The sequence below is a fragment of the Canis lupus genome, chromosome 16, assembly GCF_048164855.1.
Source record: "Canis lupus baileyi chromosome 16, mCanLup2.hap1, whole genome shotgun sequence".
NCBI classification, from domain to species: Eukaryota; Metazoa; Chordata; class Mammalia; order Carnivora; family Canidae; genus Canis; species Canis lupus.
In genome coordinates, this window is record NC_132853.1 from 6,415,476 (window position 1) to 6,436,742 (window position 21,267).

At 54.4% G+C, this 21,267-nt stretch overlaps 1 protein-coding gene across 9 annotated transcripts; it reads right to left on the reverse strand.

Annotated features, from left to right (window-relative positions):
• Positions 1–595: 595 nt before the first annotated feature.
• On the reverse strand, positions 596–20,750 carry SH3GLB2 (SH3 domain containing GRB2 like, endophilin B2). Of its 9 annotated transcripts, none has more exons than XM_072778230.1 (13): positions 20,537–20,750; positions 15,711–15,852; positions 14,678–14,806; positions 7,545–7,678; positions 7,188–7,280; positions 5,005–5,067; positions 3,876–4,025; positions 3,441–3,464; positions 2,921–3,010; positions 2,157–2,257; positions 1,911–1,925; positions 1,578–1,815; positions 596–1,287 (listed from the first exon to the last, which is right to left on the reverse strand). In XM_072778230.1, the coding sequence occupies exons 1-13, from the start codon at positions 20,597–20,599 to the stop codon at positions 1,180–1,182; spliced, it is 1,350 nt and encodes a 449-aa protein (XP_072634331.1). In that variant the 5' UTR covers positions 20,600–20,750; the 3' UTR covers positions 596–1,179. The 9 variants fall into 9 exon arrangements, with proteins under 9 accessions (XP_072634331.1, XP_072634329.1, XP_072634334.1 ...); XM_072778228.1 differs by lacking the exon at positions 20,537–20,750 and adding an exon at positions 18,443–18,565; XM_072778233.1 differs by lacking the exon at positions 3,876–4,025.
• Positions 20,751–21,267: the final 517 nt, after the last annotated feature.

The window sequence follows — 21,267 nt, forward strand, 5'->3', positions numbered from 1 at the left end:
CCCAGTTCTCGTCCCCTCACCTCTGCCACACTCCATTTACCAGCTGGCTGAACTTATATCATGGGGTGTAGCCTTTCCAGAAGATCCACTCCTATTTATAGCTCCTTGTTGCCCCCCTTCAGAAGCCTGGGGGGTGTGGCTTATCTGCCTCCAGCCTCCTCAGGACCTCATACTGAGAGACTGGGACCTGGTTAGGGGCCTTCACCTGAAACCTGGCTTGTAGCCCAGAGCCACCCCATGAGGTTTCTAGAACCAGACTGACCTGGGCTAGAGTCCCTGAGTGCGGCCACTTGCCAGTTATGGAACCTTGAGGAGGTGGCTGGCTTTCTGCTCTCTTCCCTCATCTGTGAGGACAACACAAGCACACATGAATGCACAAGGCTCAGGGGCCGGCCACAGGAAGGAAGCACCGGTAGCCAGCAATTAGCTGCTGAAACCGTCATGTACTGTCCAGTCCACTCCACTGGGCCCACGTCTGGGAAAGGTTCTCTCAGGAACAGAATGTCTCGTATGCAGCCTTGTGTGTGGAGCAGCACAGACCCTAGGGAAGAGAGGGCGGCCGCAAAGGCAGCCCGACAAGAGCCCAGGCCACATGCACAGGAAGGAGGATTTATTATTTGTCACTGGCCAGAGAGCAAGCAGACAGGCAGAGTAAAAAGATCAGTTAAAGTTAAAAAGAGGGTGGAGAGGTGCAGGCTGCAGCCACGGAGCCCGGCAGGAGCTGTCCACGTGCGCACGGGAGGGGAGGGCAGCCCTGGGAGACGCTGCTCCGGCCAGTCGCCCCTCCGCTCTGGTCCATCCAGAGGGGCCGGCACCTGGCCCGGGCCTGCCACACTGGTCTGCCTCCCCTACCTTGCTGCTCTTGGCAACCAAAAGGCAGGTGCTCTCTTGCCAGAGGTGTACCCCGGCTTCCTGCAGGGGCCATGGTGCAGTGTGGAGGCCAGCACTGCAGCCAGGCCCTCCCTCCTTAGCTGGAGCTGGGAGGGCGGGGGAGCCAGGGTGCTCAGGGGAGGCAGGTAGGGCAAGGGGCTCCAGAAGCGGGGCTGAATGGCCGGGGGCACGGACAGGATGGGGCCAGTGTCCCCACCCCAAGCAGCTGAGTCACCCGTGGACAAGTGGCACGGCTGGTCCCATCCTCCAGCCCAGGCCAGAGTGGGCAGGGGCCTGGGAGGGGCTGGCTCAGCTAAGCAGCTCCAAGTAGGTGACCGGGACCTTGCCCTTCTTGTTGCCTCTCTCGCCGATAAGCCAGTCCGGGTCCATGCCAGGCAGGCTGTAGACGGTGATGAGCTGAAGAGGAGGGCAGAGAGGGGAGGTCACAGCCTAGCCGGGGCAGAACTGGTGCCACAACAGCGTGGGGACAGGGCTGCCATGGCCCTGGGAGACCACGCACCTACACCTCCAGAGGCGGGAGCTCACCTCCTCACCTGCTCTGCAGAGAGGCTGCTTCCTCAGCCGCAGCTGCCTCCACTCACCCCAGACCCTGCTCCACCCCCCAGGCCCCGCAGAGACTTGACAGCAGTGGAGTGGGGGGCGCCCAAGCCGCCCTTGGCCATCACCCCCCATGGCTCCGGGCCTACCTCATCTGCCAGCAGGGCCAGCTCACTGCTGTCGGCTGCCTCGTAGTCGTAGAGCACCCGGGCCTTCCGGGTCCCGCTGGCGGGTGGGGTCACCTCTAGGCGGAGGGCGGCCTCTCCCGGTGGGGCCAGCCCAGCCACAGAGGGGCCCACAGGCATAGTGGCCACGGCGGTGGTGGGTGAGGTGCTGCTCAGGGGCGGGGACACAGGTTCTGTGGTACCCACGAAGGTGCCTGGGAATCTGGGGAGGGGTGACATGTCAGCCGACAGCCCCGTGGGCTCCACCGAACACCACCTAGGCCCACCGCCACCGAGGCAGGGGATCCGGCTACTTACATGGCTCCCTGGGAGCTGGCGGCATGAGGGGGAAAGCAAGGCAATGGGAAAGGTAAGCTGTACTGCGCAGGTCCTGGCCAGCCACCCCCCTGCCACCCAGAGGGGCGTGTGATGGCCCTGTAACCCGCCCTGTGCATCATGGGCAGCTGGCTGAACTCTGGGAGCAGAAGGTTCTTGCCTGGGGGCTGGGGTGGGGGGCTGCTCGCTGGGTCTGGGGGTGGGGGGGGTGGGGACCCCAATGAGCACCTGCCCAGCTGTTTCTGTAAGTCCAGCATGTGGCGGTAGCACTGCGCGTAGTATGTAGTCTGGGATTCCACGAACTCATGGAGGCAGCGGAGGTGGTTCACCTGGGCGGCGGGGGTGGGGGAGAGGCACTGAGCAGGGGGTGTCCCAGCTGACCAGACCTGCCCCCACAGACCCTGACGCCCTCCAGACCCTGAGGCTCCTCCCCGCACCTCGCCCCCCACAGACCCTGCCACTGCCCCCTGATGCCCCTCCCACCCTGACACCCTGTCCCTCCGCAGACCCTGGCCTTTAGCACTCCATCCTCTGCCCCAGCAGCCACCCGCTCCCTGGGGCAGGGGAGGGCTACCCAGCCTCTGGCACTTGGCTGTTTTTCTTTTTTTTTTAATTTTTATTTATTTATGATAGTCACACAGAGAGAGAGAGAGAGAGAGAGAGAGAGAGGCAGAGACACAGGCAGAGGGAGAAGCAGGCTCCATGCACCGGGAGCCCGACGTGGGATTCGATCCCGGGTCTCCAGGATCACGCCCTGGGCCAAAGGCAGGCGCCAAACCGCTGCGCCACCCAAGGATCCCGCCTCTGGCACTTGGAACAAAGCTAAAGTTCCACCCCAGCAGCAGGGGCTCAAGCACTGCCCCCTGGTCCTGAGATCTACCTCCATGCCTGCCTTCCTGTGGATGAGTGCAGTGCAGGGTGGGGGTGGGGGACGCGGTAGGGAGGGGGCGGGAGGCCCGTGGACTGCGGGGGGCATACAGGGCGGGACTTACGTGGGTGCTGCTGATCCCCTCCAGCAGGAGTCTGGTCACTTCTGCCTGCCGGTCAAACTCCGTCTGGGCCACCCGGAGCTCCTGCTCGGCCTGGAAGGGCACAGGGGAGTGTCTGACGGCTGCCCCCTCCTCCCCTCTCGCCAGCCTCTTCCTGCAGCCCAGAGACCCACCAGGAGCAGCCTCCTGTCCTACTCTGGAGGTAGGACCTGACAGGTGCACTGCCCACCCAATGTCGCTCCCCGAGCGGGAACCCCTTTGGACCTGGTCTGACAAGCAGTCAGAGACAGAGCCGCAGGTGCTCTGCCACCACCTTCGACACCCAGTCCCTTGCATGTGACACTGCCATTCCCCCGTGTGCTCAGAGGAACCATGGAGGCGGCTTCCCCAGAGAGGAAGTGATACCCTCCCCCCACGGAGGCCCTGGCCTGGGGCAGAGCCCAGAACTAGAAGCCAATCGGACTCCTCCCCCCATTCCCACCCGCTTCAAGCCTGCCCCCAAGGCTCCTGAGCCCAGACTCACCTTGTCCACCTCATCATTCCAGAGCTTCGAAGACCACAACAGGAACGGGCAGCAGGGGAGGGAGGGGGCACTGGTCAGCGGGGAGTGGGGTGAGGATGGCTGAACCCCAGATCCCACGCCCTGCCCCAGCTCCCCAAGACCCCACCTCTTCCCACCCCATATCATTCCCCACTCCCTCCCTGTAACCCAACCAGGAGCTGAGGCTGGGACGTGGCCTGGTGTGAGTGGGGTCACTGACAACCACAGTCCAGTTCAACATGCCACATGCAGGGAAGGTAGGGGACAGCCAGCTGGGAAGTCCTGCTTGGGTTTCTCCTACAGCATAAGCCCCCAGGCTCTGATGGGTGACCCAGTGTCCCCTGTCCCACCCTGACAATCAGCTAAGCCTGGTGGGCTGGGACGCAGGGCCGTGTGACCCTAGGCCAGTCACTGAACCTTTCTGTCCTTCGGCAGAGAAAGGCAGCCTCGTGCCCGAGTCACACTGGGGTTCAATGGCAAAAGAAAAAAACAGGGCAGTCTCCACCCTCCAGGATATTCCTCCTTCCACTCGGCCCAAGAAGGGGGGCAGGAAGTGTCATCCAGAGTCTAAAGAAGAAAGACCCCCCTCCCCCCACCACAACTTAGGAGACCCGTTTCTCCTGCCCAGTGTGGGGAGTCTATCCTAAGATGATAACCAGAAGGATGGAAAGCAGAACAAGGCCAGCCCTGCGGACCCACCACAGTGCCATTCAGAAAACCAAAACGTGGGGAGCTCCCTCCACGTGTACAGATGGAGGACACCCAGCGAGAGGGGCCTGCCAGAGTGCACTGGGGTTGTCACCCTGAGGGACGATGGCCGGGCCACTGCATGAGAGCACAGAAACACGGGCAACATGCGATGGCAGTGGCGGCGAAGAGCCAGAGGGTCTGAGTGAGAGCGTGCCACCCCCCATGGAAATGGAAGGTCAGAGAAGATGGCAGAGAAGGCACAGCTGTGTTGGTGACAGGTGAAAGGGAGAGGTGTGATTGGCCCATGTCCCAAACTAATTGGTGAACACCTAGGAGTAGCTCAACATGGCCATAGAGAAAAGATACCAAGACCCCTGAAGGCTTCGCGACCCAACCCTGCCCGTGTCCCCTGGCTCCCATGGGTGCCACCAGCCTCCTCCAGACACGCCGTCGTCCCCAACCTGCTGCTCCCACCCTTGCCCCGCTCTCCCTGCATGCTCTCCGGGCCTCTGCTCGCTGCCAGGACACTGGTCAGATGTGCTGAGGAGGCAGCTGGATGAAGACCCCCCACCCTGGTCACCTGTCTCAGGGTCAGCGAGCCCGCCGTGGGCTGGGGGGGAGGGGCAGTCAGGCCTCGGGGACCCCGGGAGACGGGGCAGCTGGCCCGGCCTCCACCTCCAGCGCAGTACAGAGACAAGCAAGGCCAGTGATGCGGGCACAGGAGCGCAGGCAGGCGGCCGGGGTTGGGGCTGCTGCCTTCCTGGCTCTGGGGACCGCCCCGTGCTCCTGCTGCTCTGCTGCCCCCTGGTGCATGGGGACATGGAGGGAGGCCAGGCGGCCGGGGTGGGGCGCTTACCGCGGAGGCGCTGGCCGAGAGAATGTAATTACGCGGTCTAGTCTCCTGAAAGTCAGGCACCGTCTGGCGGGAACAGAGGTCACGGGGGAGGGGGGTCACACGGGGCCAGGCGCCGCCCCAGAGTCTCCCACAGGGAGAGGCCAGGAGCCCCGGCCCAAGGGACAGGAGGCTGCAGCCACATACCACATGGACCCCTTCTCCCTGCTCCAAGCTCCTGGGGACCAGGTAGGCTTGGGAACTTGGAGAGTCAGACAAAGACCAGGTGGGCGGTCACGCTGGGAGCCCAGGAAAGCAGACGCCAGGGAGCCTTTCGGTGAATCGTAGACTGGGCCTGGGCCCCTCCTCCCTGGACCCTAGTCTCACTCGGATACCCCAGCTAGCGCCACTTTCCTCCTGACAAATCACCCCCGACCCCAGCTTTCTCCATTCCAGAATCTCCACACAGCACATCTTTCACTCCTGCAGCAAGGACCAGACCCCTCCCCCACAACAAGGTGGACAGATGGATGCATGGATGGACAGGGTGACAGGCTTTCCACATTTGCAAAAAGCTGACTCTCAGGCTCCAATGCCTGCGGTCCTCCTAAACCAGAGGCTACGCGCGGCAGATGCTCTGGGTAGGGGAGACCAGCTGCTTGCAAAATGCCCAGGATGTGCCCTGGGCCAGCCACGCCACTGTGGCCTGAGGCTGGGGTGGGCAAACCAGAAGCAGCACAGCACATGGGACAGGTATACTCACATCTCCCTCACACTGAGCCAAGTTACCCAAAGCAGAACGGAAAGGAATAAAAACAAAGAGGTTAGTGAGTCCACAGCACAGGCAGGAGCAGGCCCCCCAGGCCCTGGCAAGAGGGGACAGCAGGGGACAGGCAGGCGGGCAGATGACCCTGCCCTGCGGGAGGAGTCTTCATATGTGTGTGCGCATGTGTCTAGGGGGCAGGGTGAGGGATGACCTGCCGGGCTTCGGTCCTCTGGGGCGCTCACTGTACCTGGGCGGCTCTGGCTTAGCTCTGTAGAGGGTACCTGGCCTAACCCGAGGGCTTGAGGTTGTCTGGGCCAGACAACCAGAGAAGAGGTCGTGCCACTCTAGTGACTGAGGCAAGGCTCCCCTGGCCTGGCTGATGGAGGACGAGCTTGTTCTGGACAAGGTACTCCAGAGACTGTCTAGCCCTGAGTGACGGGAGACCATCCTATCCAGGTGACTTAGAGAAGTCGTCCTTAGAGCCATTGGTCATCCTACCCAACTACGAAAAGACTCCAGTGGCTGAGCCCCTGCCTCTAGTCTGGACCCCACACACCTAGATGAGCTGAGACCCTGCCCTTGGCTCTCACCAGAGGCAGGAAGGCCCAGACTCCACGATCCCGAGTGGCCACACTGTGGGAAGGGGACAGCAGGAGAGTTTGGGGCCTGAACCCTCATCGGCAGCCAAGAGCCCGAGCAGTTACAGGTGGTAGTACCCCCGGCCTGTCTCAGACTGGGGGTTCCCAGGTGTGAGGTGGCCTCTAGGCCCCTCCACCCCGCAAGCAGCCTGACACACCAGGAGTGTGCTCACCCTCAGGCCCCCTCTCCCCGCCCTGGCCTAGCCCTGGTCAAACTGCACCACACTGCACTGACTGGCCCGGCTGGGCCAAGCAGGACTTAGGTAGCTGAGAGTAAACAGAGAGGCCCTGGCCTGACCCTGGGCCATGGGGCTACTGAAAGGGCCCTCGATCATACCCCTGTGCAGGTGGGTGGTCCAGCTCCAGGGTTCACACCATCAGGGCACCCAGGGACCAGCGCTGGAGCAGTGGGTGGGGGAGTTAGTAAGGGGGAGCCATGCCCGGGCAGAGCCGGGGGACAGAGCCGAGCATTCGGGGAGGACAGGGCAGGGCCATGCGAGAAACTCTAGCTGGTTGTCTGTCTGGGGAGGCTGTGGCATGCCCTGAGCCCAGGTTGGGGCACTGCTGGTCAACCCACCCCATAAATGTTAGCCCTGGGGCCCAGAGCTCTGGGTGGCCAGGGTTCCCTTGGGGGTAGGGACAGAGAGGCGTGACCTGAAGTGGTCAGCCAGGACCAGCACCCCCACAGCCAGGCCTCTCCAGGCAGGGACAGGGAAGAAAGATCATGCCAAACATCAGGTCCCTTCCCCCTCCCTTGGCTCTAAACAGAGCTAGGTGGGCAGGAGACCAGAAGGGACACCTACCGTGGCTTTGGCTTCTGCGGCCTTAGCCTTCTTCAGCCGTGCTTTGCAGGCATCCAAGTCTAGACGTCGGTTTTGGAGGAGACGTCTTTCCTTCTGTGGGGTGGGGGAACACAGAAGAGTGAAACCCAGGGAAGCCCTGGGGGATCCTTGGCAGTGGCAGGACTGGCCCACGAGGCCATCTGGTCCAGACAGGGAAACCGAGGCCCAGACAGGGGAAATCACTTACTCTTTGTCACTCAGCCCACAAGAGCCATGTCACGGGAGGCCTGGGAGTGCTGGGTCCCCAGGATGGGAGGAGAGCTCCAAGGAGGAGGAAGCCACAGTGACCAGGAAGCAGAGTGGCCCCAGGGTTCTCACCGAAATGGTCTTCCAGTCCCCTTCCAGGAAGTTGCGCAGAGGTGTCAGGAAGTTGATGGAGGCTGTGTGGATAAAGTCCCTCTCTGCAGCTCCCAGGCGCTTTTCAGCTTCTGCCACCTTGATTAGTGTCTTCCCTGATTAAATGGAGTTTAAGGGTGAGGAAGAGGCTGAGATTCAGGCCGCTCTGATCCCCAGAAGTAAGGGAGGGCCCAAAGAGAGGCATGCTGAGGAGGTGTGAGCAAAGGATGCCCAGTGCAGAATGGCTAGCCTGGACACATGTGGAGCAACCTACACATCTATCACAACTGGAGACTGACAAATAAATAGTGGGACATCCAAAACATGGAACAGCACTCAGCATTAAAACTTCCAGAACACAGAAAGGAGCTCAACAAATCCTGCTCCCAAAAAGCAATCATAAAAGTGGATATAATTGTCAAAAGCAAACATTTCTGGACTCGGGAAGTTGATCAAAGGCAAATAACTGAGACTATTTACTCAGGAACTACAGGACCTTAGTTAAGAACAGCGGGAGCCTGTGGCTTTCCAGCCAGAGGAGGGAACTCCCTTCTCATCCACCCTGTGGTGTTATAACTTTACCTGAGGTGGGCAGCTTCACTGCTAGGTGGGCAGGGGTGGGGAGCTAGGGGGTGGGTTGCAGGGGAAGGTAGTGGTATGGGGGCTGACTTGATTGGGGCTGCAGCACAGAAAAATCCATGGGACCTTGTCAAAAACAATAGTGATCTCAATGGCAGATAATTGAGATAATTGGGAAAGAACAACATCACAGCTGATTTGAATAGGGAATACTGGTTGGAACAGGTCTGCCAGAAATTTAATAGGAGACCTTGGAATGAGATCGTCATTTGGGCCTTCACAAACTCCCAGGTTATCTCTGGTGGTCTGGAAGGCTGCACACGTATGCGTAGCATACTCAGGAGAGACTGGAGAGGACCCTGGGTATCTACTCATCATTGGCCAAATGTGAGGCTTTCCATACAAAGCAAAAGCTAGGCAGACTTATAAACTACTTGAACTTTGAATGTGTTCCCCAACACACCCACAAATTCATCAGCAAAGCCTTAATGGTGCAAAATGTTTAAGTGCAACCTCTGAATAATCTATCACTGCCTGACTACTAACATATGCTAACCCAGGAGCAAGCCCTAGGAAGCTAGCTTGAAAATAAAAAGAATGATTAAAAAAAAAAAAAGCGGGATCCCTGGGTGGCGCAGCGGTTTAGCGCCTGCCTTTGGCCCAGGGCGCGATCCTGGAGAGCCGGGATCGAGTCCCACGTCGGGCTCCCGGTGCATGGAGCCTGCTTCTCCCTCTGCCTGTGTCTCTGCCTCTCTCTCTCTCTCTCACTGTGTGCCTATCATATATTTTAAAAAAAAAAAAAAAAAGCAAAAGCAGTACCTGCACACAGACTCTAAACAATTAGCTCAGGCAAGTCTCCAAGCCAACAAGTAGCAAGAACAGCCCCTTAGTGATTCAAAATCCATAGCTACTATATTATCTAAAATGTCCACATTTCAACACAACCCTGTGCAACACACAAAGAAATACCTAGGTATGCTCAATACACAGAAGAAAAAAGCAATCAATAGTTACCGTCTCTAAGGACACTCAGTTGTTAAATGTAGCAAATTTTTTTTTTTTAATTTGAGAGGAAAAAAAAAGATTTATTTGAAAGAGACAGAGGGAAGAAGGAAGGGAGAGAGAGTACATGTGTGTTGGGGGCGGGGAGCAAGGCAGAGGGAGAGGGAGACAAAATCCTCAAGCAGACTCCCCGCCAAGCACGGAGCCTGACATAGGGCTCAATCCCATGACCCTGAGACCATGACCCAAGCTGAAACCAAGAGTCTGACACCCAACTGCTGTGCCACCCAGGTGCCCTAGATTTAGCAAAGACTTCTAGGCAATTACAACTATGTTTTTTAAAATGCCTTTTTTTTTAAAGATTTTATTTATTTATTCATAGAGACACAGAGGCAGAAACACAGGCAGAGGGAGAAGCAGGCTCCATGCAGGGAGCCTGACATGGGACTCGATCCCGGGTCTCCAGGATCACACCCCAGGCTGCAGGCGGCGCTAAACTGCTGCACCACCGGGGCTGCCCTAAAATGCCTTTTTAAAATGTTATTTATTTGAGAGAGAGAAGAAGCAGTGGGAAGGAGCAGAGAGGGAAAGAGAGAGAGAAGCAGACTCCCCACGGAGCAAAAAGCTTGACGCAGGGCTCAAACCCATGACCATGACCTGAGCTGAAGGCAGATGCTTTAAATGACTGAACCACCCAGGCACCCCTGTTTTTTTTTTCTTTAATGCTTAAAGAATTAAAAAGTATGATGACAATGACTCATCAAATAACGTAAATCAAGAAAGAGATGAAAAGTATTAAAAAAAACTGGGACGTCTGGGTGGCTCAGTGGTTGAGCGTCTGCCTTCAGCTCAGGGCCTGATCCCAGGATCCAGGATCAAGTCCCACATCAGGCTCCCTGCAAAGAACCTGTTTCTTTCTCTGCCTGTGTCTCTGCCTCTCTCTCTCTGTGTCTCTCATGGATAAACAAATAAATCTTAAAAAAAAAAAAAAAGGAAGAAAGAAAAGTATTAAAAATAAAATAAAATTCTGCAGTTGAAAAGTATCACAACTGATATGCAAAATCCACCAGAAGGGCTCAACTGCAAGGGTGAGCTAGATGAAGGAAAATTCACCACCTAAAAGATCAATAGAGACGACCTCATCAGAAGAACAAAAAGAAATGAAACAAACCAACATATGAGTAATGGGAGTCCCAGAAGAAGAGGAGAGCAAGGGGCAGAAAAAATATCTGAAGAAATAATAGCTGAAAATGTTCTGATTTTGATGAAAAACACTAATGTCCATATCCAAGAAACTCAACAAACCCAAAATGGGATGAATACAAACAGATCAACAGCCAGGACATATTGGTCAACCTGCTGAAAGACAAAGACAAAAAGTCTCAAAAGCAGCAAGAGAAAAGCAACTCATCACAAACAAGGGAGCCAGGAGGAAATTAAAGAATGACTTCTCATCAGAAACAAATGAGGTGATCCCTGGGTGGCGCAGCGGTTTAGCGCCTGCCTTTGGCCCAGGGCGTGATCCTGGAGAGCCGGGATCGAATCCCACGTCGGGCTCCCGGTGCATGGAGCCTGCTTCTCCTTCTGCCTATGTCTCTGCCTCTCTCTCTCTCTCTCTCTCTCTCTCTGTGACTATCATAAATAAATAAAAATTAAAAAAAAAAAAAAGAAACAAATGAGGCCAGGTATCAGCCTGGTTCAGTTGGTGGAGCACACAACCTACCTCAGGGCCGTGAGTTTGAACCCCATGTTGGGTGTACTGATTAGACATCTAATCAGGGCCTAACTCAGGATACTGGGATCAAGTCCCACATCGGGCTCCCTGCTCCCCAAGGAGCCTGCTTCTCCCTCTCCCTCTGCCTGCCACTCACCCTGTTTGTGCTCTCTCTGTCAAATAAATAAATGATCTTAAAAAAAAAAGAAATGATATAGTCAAAGCAAAAAAGCAAAAAAAGGAAAAAATTCTCATCCAAGAATACTACATATAGCAAAACTGTCCTACAAGAGTGAACATGGAATAAAGACATTGCCAGAGAAACAAGACTGAGAAAATTCATTGGTAGATACCCTGCCATAGAAGAAATACTCAGGTTCAAAGGTAATGACACCAGATAGTAAGCCGAATCCACATAAAGTAATAAAGACCACCAGTAAAGGGCAGCCTGGGTGGCTCAGTGGTTTAGCGCTGCCTTCAGCCTGGGGCCTAATCCTGAAGACCTGGGATCCAGTCTCACGTTGGGCTCCCAGCATGGAGCCTGCTTCTCCCTCTGCCTGTGTCTCTTCTCTGCCTCTCTCTCTCTCTCTTTCTGTGTCTCTCATGAATAAATAAAATCTTAAAAAAAAAAAAGAAATTTCCTTTAAAAAAAAAGACCACCAGTAAAGGTAATTAAACAGGCAAATATAAAAGACAATACAAGCATATTATTTTCCTTCTTAACTGATTTAAAAAAACTACATAAAATAATAACTATAAAAGAGTATTGTCAAAAAATAAAAATAAAAATAAAAGAGTATTGTCAGGCTCATACGAAATAGAAATGAAATATATATAATAGCACAAAGAAAGGGAAAAGGGATGGAATTATATTGGAGTAAAGTGTCTTTATTTTACTGGAATTAAGTCAATATTATCCTGAAACAGACTGGGATAAATTAAAATATATATTGTAATTCATATTGTAAAACCAATTAAGGAAAACTTTGTTAAAAAAGCAACAAAGATGGGACGCCTGGGTGGCTCAGCAGTTAAATGTCTGCCTTTGGCTCAGGGAGTAATTCCGGAGTCCCGGGATCGAGTCCCACATCAGGCTTCCTGCATGGAGCCACCTTCTCCCTCTGCCTATGTCTTTGCCTCTCTCTCTGTGTGTCTCTCATGAATAAATAAAATATTAAAAAAAAAAGAAAGAAATTAAAACGTTACACTAGAAAATATCTATTTAACACAAAAGAAAGAGTAAAGGAGGGTCAGATGAACAAAAATGACCTGAGTCTTCAAGAAAATAATAAGATGGCATATGTAAATCCAACCACACCAATAATTACATTAAATATAAATGGATTAAACACTCCAATCAAAGGGTAAAGATGGTCAGAGTGAATTTTTTTTTAAAAATCCAAATATATACTGTCTATAATAAAGACCAGATTTAAAGACATAAATAGGTTGAAAATAAAAGGACAGAAAAAGGTATGCTATGTGAATAATAACCGTAAGAGAATAGGAGCACGTGAACTGCTATCAGATAAAAGGGACTTTAATGTAAATGTGACCAAAGACAAAGAACAATATTTTACAGTAAGAGTCAATTCATCAGGAAGATATAACAATAACATACGGGCCTCACAAAAGATCTCCAGAAATATACAAAGCAAACACTGACATACTGAAGCCAGAAACAGACAATTCAACAGAGTTGGGAGACTTCAATTCTTCTCAAAAATGTATAGGACAAGACAAAATCAGCAGGCACACAGAAGGCTAGAACAACCCTATCAACCAATTTGGCCTGTGGCCTCTACCATACTCCACTCCGCAACAACATAACATATGATCTCAAGTGAACACCAACATTCTCCAGGAGAGGCCATATACTAGGCCATAAATCAGTCTTAATAAATGTAAAAGGATTAAAGTCATACAAGCATTGTCTCTGACCACAGTAAAATTAATTAGAAATCAACAACGGAAGGAAACTTGGAAAATCCACAAATATCGGGAAATTAACCACCATCCTCCTGGTGGGAGCAGAAAAGTACACAGCCACTTTGGAAGGCAGTTTGGTAAACTTCCTAAAAAGCTAAACGTAAGTTTACCATATGACCTAGCCAGTCCATTCGTAGGTGGATATCCAGAAGTGAAAACATAGGTCCTTACAAAGTTCTGTGTGCAAACAGAACTTGCTCTTAAGGAAACAACCCAAATGTCTATCAAATGGGGAATGGATAAAGAAAATGTAGCCTAGGATATAATGGAATACTATCCAACAATAACAAGGAATGAAATCCTGAATCACATTACAGCATGGATAAAACTCAGAGATACTGCACTCAGTAAAAGAAGCCAGATGAAAAACATAGCACGCTATGGGGTGCCTGGTCGGCTCAGTTGGTTGGGTGTTTGACTCTTGGTTTTGGCTCAGGTCATGATCTCTTGGGGGTCACAGGACTGAGCCCCAAGTCCGGCTCCAGTGGAGTCTGCTTGGAATTCTCTTCCCCTCCTCCACCTCTGCTCCTCATGAGCATGTGCGTGCACACACTCACTCTTTTATCTAGTAAATAGATAAAATCTTAAAGAAAACATACAACACACCATATAATTCCATTTGTATGAGATGTTCAGAAAAAGCACACTTATGGGCATACAAAGCACATTAGCAGGGGGCAGGACTGGAGACTAAGTAGACATGGCACTTTTTGCAGGTAACAGAAATATTCTTTAAATCAGATTGGGGAGATGTTTGCACAATTCTGTAAATTTACTAAAAAGCACTGAATTACACACTTAAAACAGATGCATTTTATAGTATGTAAATTGTATCTCAATAAAACTTTAAAAATTAAAAAGATTGAGGTGGCTCTATAAGTGCTACTGTGAAGAAGAAGCTAACACAATACCAGGCTGAAAAATCAGGTTGCAGAATGGTACACACAGTACGATCCCATTAAAAATGCACACAAACTGGGATCCCTGGGTGGCGCAGCGGTTTGGCGCCTGCCTTTGGCCCAGGGCGCGATCCTGGAGACCCGGGATCGAATCCCACGTCGGGCTCCCGGTGCATGGAGCCTGCTTCTCCCTCTGCCTGTGTCTCTGCCTCTCTCTCTGTAACTATCATAAATAAATAAAAATTAAAAAAAAAAATGCACACAAACCAAAACTGGTTAAGAGAGACTTCCATTTCTCATTCTATTTTCATCTGCATTGACTGAAGTTTAAACAAGTAGGATGAATTTTTTCATTTATTTATTTTCATTTATTTCAAAATTTTTTCATTTTTATTCATTTCATGAATTTTTACAAGTAGGTATTATTTGTGTACTTAAAAAAAGACAAAGAAGGATCCCTGGGTGGCGCAGCGGTTTGGCGCCTGCCTTTGGCCCAGGGCGTGATCCTGGAGACCCGGGATCGAATCCCACATCGGGCTCCCGGTGCATGGAGCCTGCTTCTCCCTCTGCCTGTGTCTCTGCCTCTCTCTCTCTCTGTAACTATCATAAATAAATAAAAATTTAAAAAAAATTAAAAAAAAAAAAGACAGGGATCCCTGGGTGGCGCAGCGGTTTAGCGCCTGCCTTTGGCCCAGGGCCCGATCCTGGAGACCCGGGATCGAATCCCACATCAGGCTCCCGGTGCATGGAGCCTGCTTCTCCCTCTGCCTATGTCTCTGCCTCTCTCTCTCTCTCTCTCTCTGTGACTATCATAAATAAATTAAAAAAAAAAAAAAAAAAAGACAAAGAAAGGAATGGAGGAAGGGAGGGATGGAGGAAGTTCGAGAACAAGAGACTATGACCCCTGATGCTGGTTATGGGGCTTGGCTCACCATAGGGAGTGGTGGGCCCCAGCTCACTGGCTGCCTCTGCCATGTACTGCGCCAGTAGCTCCCCGTTGGTGACCCTGGAGGGCACTTTCCTGTCCAGCTTCTCATACAGGAACTCCTCCACTCGGGCACCTGCAGAGAGACAGCAGCCAAAGCCACAGGGCTCTTCAGTACAACCCAAGGATGGAAGCCATGAGGACAGAAACAGACCCAGACCAGGGCCTGCCCATGGAGGTGCCTGGCCTGGTGACTTGCCAAATATTCTCTTTCTGGTGCTCATCTCAATCCAGTGAAACTGCCACTCAACCCTGTAGGACCCCTCACTCCAGAGAGGAGGAAAACACAGTTCAGAGACATGAAATGCCTACCCCAGGTCACATAGCTGGGGTGACAGCCCCAAAGTGAAGGCCCACTCACTTCTCCCTCTGTACAATATGGATTTACAGGAGCTGACATACATATGGATAGTGCTCTGGCGCTGGCTCCAGAAAGCTCCTGGGACACTCAGTTATACAGCAGACTTATGGTCGGATAGGCATCATGACCCGAAGATACCCCTCCCTCCCCCACGGTTCTCCTGCCTGTTGCATCTGCTTGTTCCTTGCTCATGCTCATTGCAGTGTGACTCCGGGAAAGCCCTCTTCAATCTCTGGGCCCTGCTGCCCTCTCAAAAGACCCAGCTCATGTTTTTCCTGCCTCTTCTCTCAAGTGTGTTTTAGTTTCAAGCATATTTTTCAACTCCTCTGTGCAAAACTTAACACTTCTGCTACCCCAGAGAGTGCCCGTTGGAGCCCATCACCAAGTCTGCTGTTCTCTTTATCTGCCCCTTGCCCCCAGCAGGCTTTATTTATTATTTATTTATTTATTTATTTATTTATTTATTTATTTATTTATTTTCCCAGCAGGCTTTAGAAGCCCCAACAAGCTGACCCAAATCCTGCCTGCCACCCAGTCCCACCCTGCATGGTCTGTGCAGCTGGAGCCTCCTGCCACTGGCTTCCCACCCTGCACCTAGGGCCACCCAACACCCACTCACTAGGGTTGGGCTGCAGCAGCACCTCTGTCTGCCGTAGGATTTTCTCTGTCCAGTTCTTGGTGCTGTCTGCCCGGGCCAGAAGGTTTTCAAAGTGTGCATCCAGCTCAGTCTTCTCAGCCTGGCCGAATTTCTCCTCTGTGAACTGTGGGGGCAGGGTTGAGGGGTGGGGAGAGCTCAGGAGGGGGGAATCGAAGACTGCCCCTACCCACGCTTCTACACCTCCCCCCAAGCTAGAACCAGGCCCGAGGTCAAGAAACTGGTTTTGCCCTAACCTGCTCTGTGACCTTGATCAAGTTACAACCCTGCTCTGTGCATCAGTGTGCCCCTCTGTAAAATTAGGCTGGACCAGAGGTTGGGAATCATGGCTTCTTTTGAAAATCCAGAAAGCTAAAAAACCTCCCCCCACCCATCCACAAAAATGCACATTTGTACGAAATCTGGCATATAACTTAGAGGAATAAGGAGTCACTGGGGGCCTTTTTCTAGGGGTCCTCTTAGCCTGACTCTGAAGAAAAGCACTTGGTAGCAGGTATTCAGGGAATAAATGGGGTACAAGCAAGGTCTAGGGTGATTGTGGGGTTCCTTGGGGGGACCAAAAGCCATCAGGGAGGGTATGTCAGGGGAGTGAGTGGGAGCAATCCAGGTCCCAGAATTAGGGGGACCTGCTTCAATCTCAGTTCTGCCACTGATGAGATGTGTGACCTTGGGCAAGTGGCTTTGCGTCTCTGGCATCAGTTTCCTGAGCTCAAAGATGAGAATAATAAATAATAGCTGCTCCCTCACAGCTGAAATAGGATGAAATAAGAAAGATGTGGGTAAGCGGCACTTGGGGGGCTCAGTGGAGTATGCGACTCTTGACCTCAGGGTCATGAGTCTGAGCTCCATGCTGGGTATGGAGCCTACACAAAAAAAATTTTTTTTTTTTTTTTTTTTTTTTGAAAAAAGAAAGAAAGAAAGATGTGGGTAAGACATGAAGCCTGGGGTCTGGCAGGAAGTCAGTGTTCAGGGTAAGGTGCTGCTGCCATGAGAAGCTGATGGGTAGAGAGGCAGCTGGGAAGGAAAGGGAGTGTGTGTGGGCAGAACAGCCACATGGCTGGCCTCTGGTCGCCTGGTGTGGTGGACAGGAACAGCACTAGCCCATCAGAGCCAACTGCTGGGCATGCACATGGCCCAGAAGGCTCGGCAGCCCTGCCCCAAGGCCAGGCAGGAACCAAGATGTCTCCATGGGTCAGATGGCAGAAGCCATGTGGGCCACGCAGGAACAATCTGTGACTGGTCCAAGTCCTGGCCCCTCTGATCTAGAAGGCTCCAGCAGAAAGAGCCTGCTCAAAGTCATAGCCAAATAGCAAAAGGGTGCAGATCTGTGGGGGTGAGATCAGCAATAATGACAGCAGATACTGTTGACCACATGGTGGCCCAACCCTGGGCTAAGCACTTGACACCAATGGTCCACCGACTTCTCCGACAGCCCTCTAAGATAGCTGGGTCAGGTTTCCCATGTCACAGATGATGCCACTGAGGCTAAGTAAGGGGCACTCTGTGCTCAAGTCAGGGTCATCGTGGGCTGGTAGTCTGGAGGCCCTTCCCAGACTAGTTGGCAGCAACAAATCATCCAGAGGTGGAGGACAGCTCCAGCCCAGCTGGAGGGGCCGGAGGCAGCCACCGATAATTGGATAGTGCTGGGCAGCCATCAATTATGCAACAGGGCTTGGGTTTCTCTCTGTAGGGCTGGGTGGGCCAGGCTTAAGGCCTGACTGGCTCCCTACCTGGGAACCAGCTGCTCCTGGCCTCTTCCCACCTCTCCCCATTCCTGGGTCTCCTCACATTCCCTATACTGGGGCCTCCCAGAGCCAGGCCCTGAGCAGGCCTCACCTCACCCAGCCTCTCAAGGGGTAGCCTTGGCCCCCATTTTCCAGATAAGGAAACCAAGCTTTAGAGAGACAAAGTCACCTCTCTGGTCCTCAGCACCCCTGCCCTGGTGAAGAGGGATAATAGGATCTATCTCACAGAATATTTGGAAATGCACAGCACAGGCCTAATAAATGTCAGCTGCTGTCATCATCACCACAAATAGCAGGCCTCAAAAAACAAACAAACAAACAAACAAAAAACAAATAGCAGGCCTCCTTCATATTCCTCCTCCGAGCTACCTAGGAACCCCCCAGCCCCAATCGTCCAATCGTACCAGGCACCCGAGTTCAGCTGACCATGTCACCCAAATGTGCAAGGTTAACAGCAGACACTTCCCATTGAGCCTCAGGGTACCCATTCCTCACACCCCACATCCACCCAGGTTCAACATCCTATGGGGGCTTTCCGACCTCTTGGGCATCCATCCCATGTCCAGTGCTGCCTGCCTGGCTCAGATGATGAGATGCCACCGTCTCTTCTTGGCTTCTACTATTATTCCTTCTACCAATACTACTACTATAGGTATGGTTACTACTAATAGCATTAATACTATGGCATCCACTGCCCTCTCCCACCCATACTAGCACCATACTCAGTATCCCTTATGTTTTTCTGCCTCAATACTCTTAGCTGTGCTATCCCCAGCCCCTGGACCAAACCCTTCCTGACTTTCGAGGCACTGTTTGGGGACACGGAAGCCACCCCAGAATCACCCATGCAAAAGGAATCCTGCCCTCCCAGAGTCAAGCTCAGGTTCCATACTGGATGCGGGTGCAGCAAGGCTCTAAAAGGTGTCCCTGGTACACAGAGGGACTGCTTACCCACCATGTCCTGGGATGTGGCAAGGAGGCACCTATGCAGAGGAGCTGCCCACACACTGATAATGAAATACTCCCTCCCATCCCTCCTTGACTGACTCCCATCTCTGGGCAGCCAGGCCTCCGCAGGTCCCGAGGGCCCTCTCTTACACAGGTCACATGTCAAGCCCCTTTCTCCTCTGGCCTGCCACCCTGCCCCACCCCTACCAAGAGTAAGGGCCCCAAGCTTCAGGGGCTGATATCTGCAGAGTCCGAGGCTGCTCCCTGCAAGATGGCAGCAGCAGGGGGTGGGCGTGCAGAGCCAGAGAAAGCCTCTATTTATAAAGCTGCCAGCTCCCTCCTCCACCCCAGAGTCTGGAGCCTGGGCGCTGGCTCCCACTCCAGTATGGGTGACCCAGTGGGCCTGCCCCCACCCAGAGAAATGAGGCTACAGGGCTCAAGCCTCCCCACACCCCAGGCTCTGCAGGCTCTGGCCAACTCAGGTGCCAGGGCCCCACAGCAGCAGAAAACGGGCAGATCAGGTTCTTCCCAGATGTGGGAGATAGAGTGGTTGCCATACCAACACTGGGGAGGTTTCCCCACCTTCCAGATGAACTGGAGATTGCCAAGGGGCTCTGGGGTCCACTAGGGCTGGGGTCACTTGTGGGGCATGCAACACCAAGCCACAAATCCTCACTGGGGCACTAATCCTCAATGGGACATGGGGCACAGTGCTTTCTAGTAAACACGAGCACATGGGTTTCTGAGAGACTGGGGCTGGGTTTCTCCAGAGAACTGACAACAACAGCAAGGATAAACAAAAGGACCTGATCCCAGAGCACTGCGACAGGCCAAGCCCCAAGTCTGCAGCCACTCTTGGAAGCAGAGTGGTGTTACACCCGACTGACAGAAGCTGGAAAAGTGACTTGCCCAAGGTCACATGCCACACAGGTGCAACAGTAACTACACTAACACCATTAGTAAGCTTGCCTTTATTTTTTTTTTAAGATTTTTTTTTTTTAATTTGAGAAAGAGAGTGAGCGAGCGAGAGCATGATTTCGGGGAGGGCCAGAGAAGAGGGGGAAGCAGACTCTCTGCTAAGCAGGGAGCCTGACTTGGGGCTCTATCCCAGGATCCTGGTACCATGACCTGGGCTGAAGGCAGATGTTTAACCAACTGAGTCACCCAGGCACCGTGTAAGCTTGCCTTCAGTGAGCATGTACATGCAGAGTACCAAGGGACCCTCACATCCATCCTGGGAGGGAGGGGTTGTTAATCCCATTTTTCAGATTGAAAAACTGAGACCAAGTGATGAAGTCCCTTCCTCAAGGTCAGAAGAGGGAGCATCCATGCCCAGAGCTGACTCCAGGTCTTCACTATTACATTAGGATGCCTCGGTTTCTCTCCTTGCCCCAGACTGGATAGGAATTGTTCCAATCCCAGCATTACCAGCCTGGACAGCTGCCCAAGGAGGGCACCCAGCCAGACCTCAGTCTTCTCCCCATCCCCCAGGCTCAGAGAAATAAGAGGAAACAGGCCTCCCGTGGAGCAGAAAGGAAATAATCTCAGCCCTCCTGGCTTCCGGACTGACTAGCCAAACGTGTAAAGGGGACCTGAGGGAATCAGTACCACCAGCCCATTGCACAGGTGCGGAGACTGAGTTCGGAGAAGGGGTCGTGGCGGGTGCATGGTCCTTAGGCCTGGGGCTCAGGCCTCCAAACGCCTGCCAGAGTCACTGCTGAGAAAGGGCAGGGAGGCAGGAGCCCCCGGTCCTCTCTCCCCTCCTGGGGCGGGAGCCACGGCAGCACAGTAATCCTGCCAGTCGAAACGGTGGCCCCTGATACCTCCCCTAAGACAGCAGGGCTGAGGCCGGCTCAGCCCCGGCCCCCCGCTCCGCTGAGTGCGGCCACTTTGGCCGGCCGCCCCGGGCTCTTCTCTCTTCTGGGCAGAGTAGCAGTAGGGGATGTGGGGAGCTAGGGTGTCCCCGCAGCGGGGAGGGCTCGGCAGCCTCGAGGGCCTTCCCCTGCGCCCCCGGCTCTACTGCAGGGGCGCTCCCGGCCCGCCCCACATCCGGGCTCCGCGAGGCGGCCGCGCGAGGCCCAGGGCGCACGGCCTCACCTGCACCGCCCGGGTGAAGAAGATGCCCGCGTCCGACGCCAGCTTCTTCATGTTGAAGTCCATGGCGCGACGTATGGACGGCCGCGCTCAACGCGAGCGCAGCCTGGCAGCTCCCAGCCGGTCGCCGCCGCCGGCCCGCACCCCGCCCACCTGCTGCCGGTGCGCCCCCCCTCAGCACACCCGCCGGCCCGCAGCCGCCACCGCCGAGCAAAGCGGAGCGCGCAGGGCGGGGCGCAGGCCGCGGGGGAGGAGCCAGCGGAGCGCGCGGGGCGGGGCGCAGGCCGCGGGGGAGCCGGCGAGGGAGCGCGCAGGGCGGGGCGCGGGCCGCGGGGGAGGAGCCAGCGGAGCGCGCGGGGCGGGGCGCAGGCCGCGGGGGAGCCGGCGAGGGAGCGCGCAGGGCGGGGCGCGGGCCGCGGGGGAGGAGCCAGCGGAGCGCGCGGGGCGGGGCGCAGGCCGCGGGGAGCCGGCGAGGGAGCGCGCGGGGCGGGGCGCGGGCCGCGGGGGAGGAGCCGGCGGAGCGCGCGGGGCGGGGCGCAGGCCGCGGGGGAGCAGGCGAGGGAGCGCGCGGGGCGGGGCGCGGGCCGCGGGGGAGGAGCCGGCGGAGCGCGCGGGGCGGGGCGCGGGCGTCGGGGGAGCCGGCGAGGGAGCGCGCAGGGCGGGGCGCGGGCCGCAGGGGAGGAGCCAGCGGAGCGCGCGGGGCGGGGCGCGGGCGTCGGGGGAGCCGGCGAGGG

Coding starts and splice junctions, on each gene's coding strand:
- SH3GLB2 (XM_072778228.1), bottom strand. CDS start 18,544: ATGGGAGTCAGTCAAGGAGGGATGGGAGGGAGTATTTCATTATCAGTG. Junction 4,026..5,004: donor TCTCGGCCAGCGCCTCCGCG/GTAAGCGCCCCA, acceptor TTTCTTCTTTAG/ACTCTGGATGACACTTCCTG. Junction 2,258..2,920: donor AGGGGATCAGCAGCACCCAC/GTAAGTCCCGCC, acceptor CCCGCCGCCCAG/GTGAACCACCTCCGCTGCCT.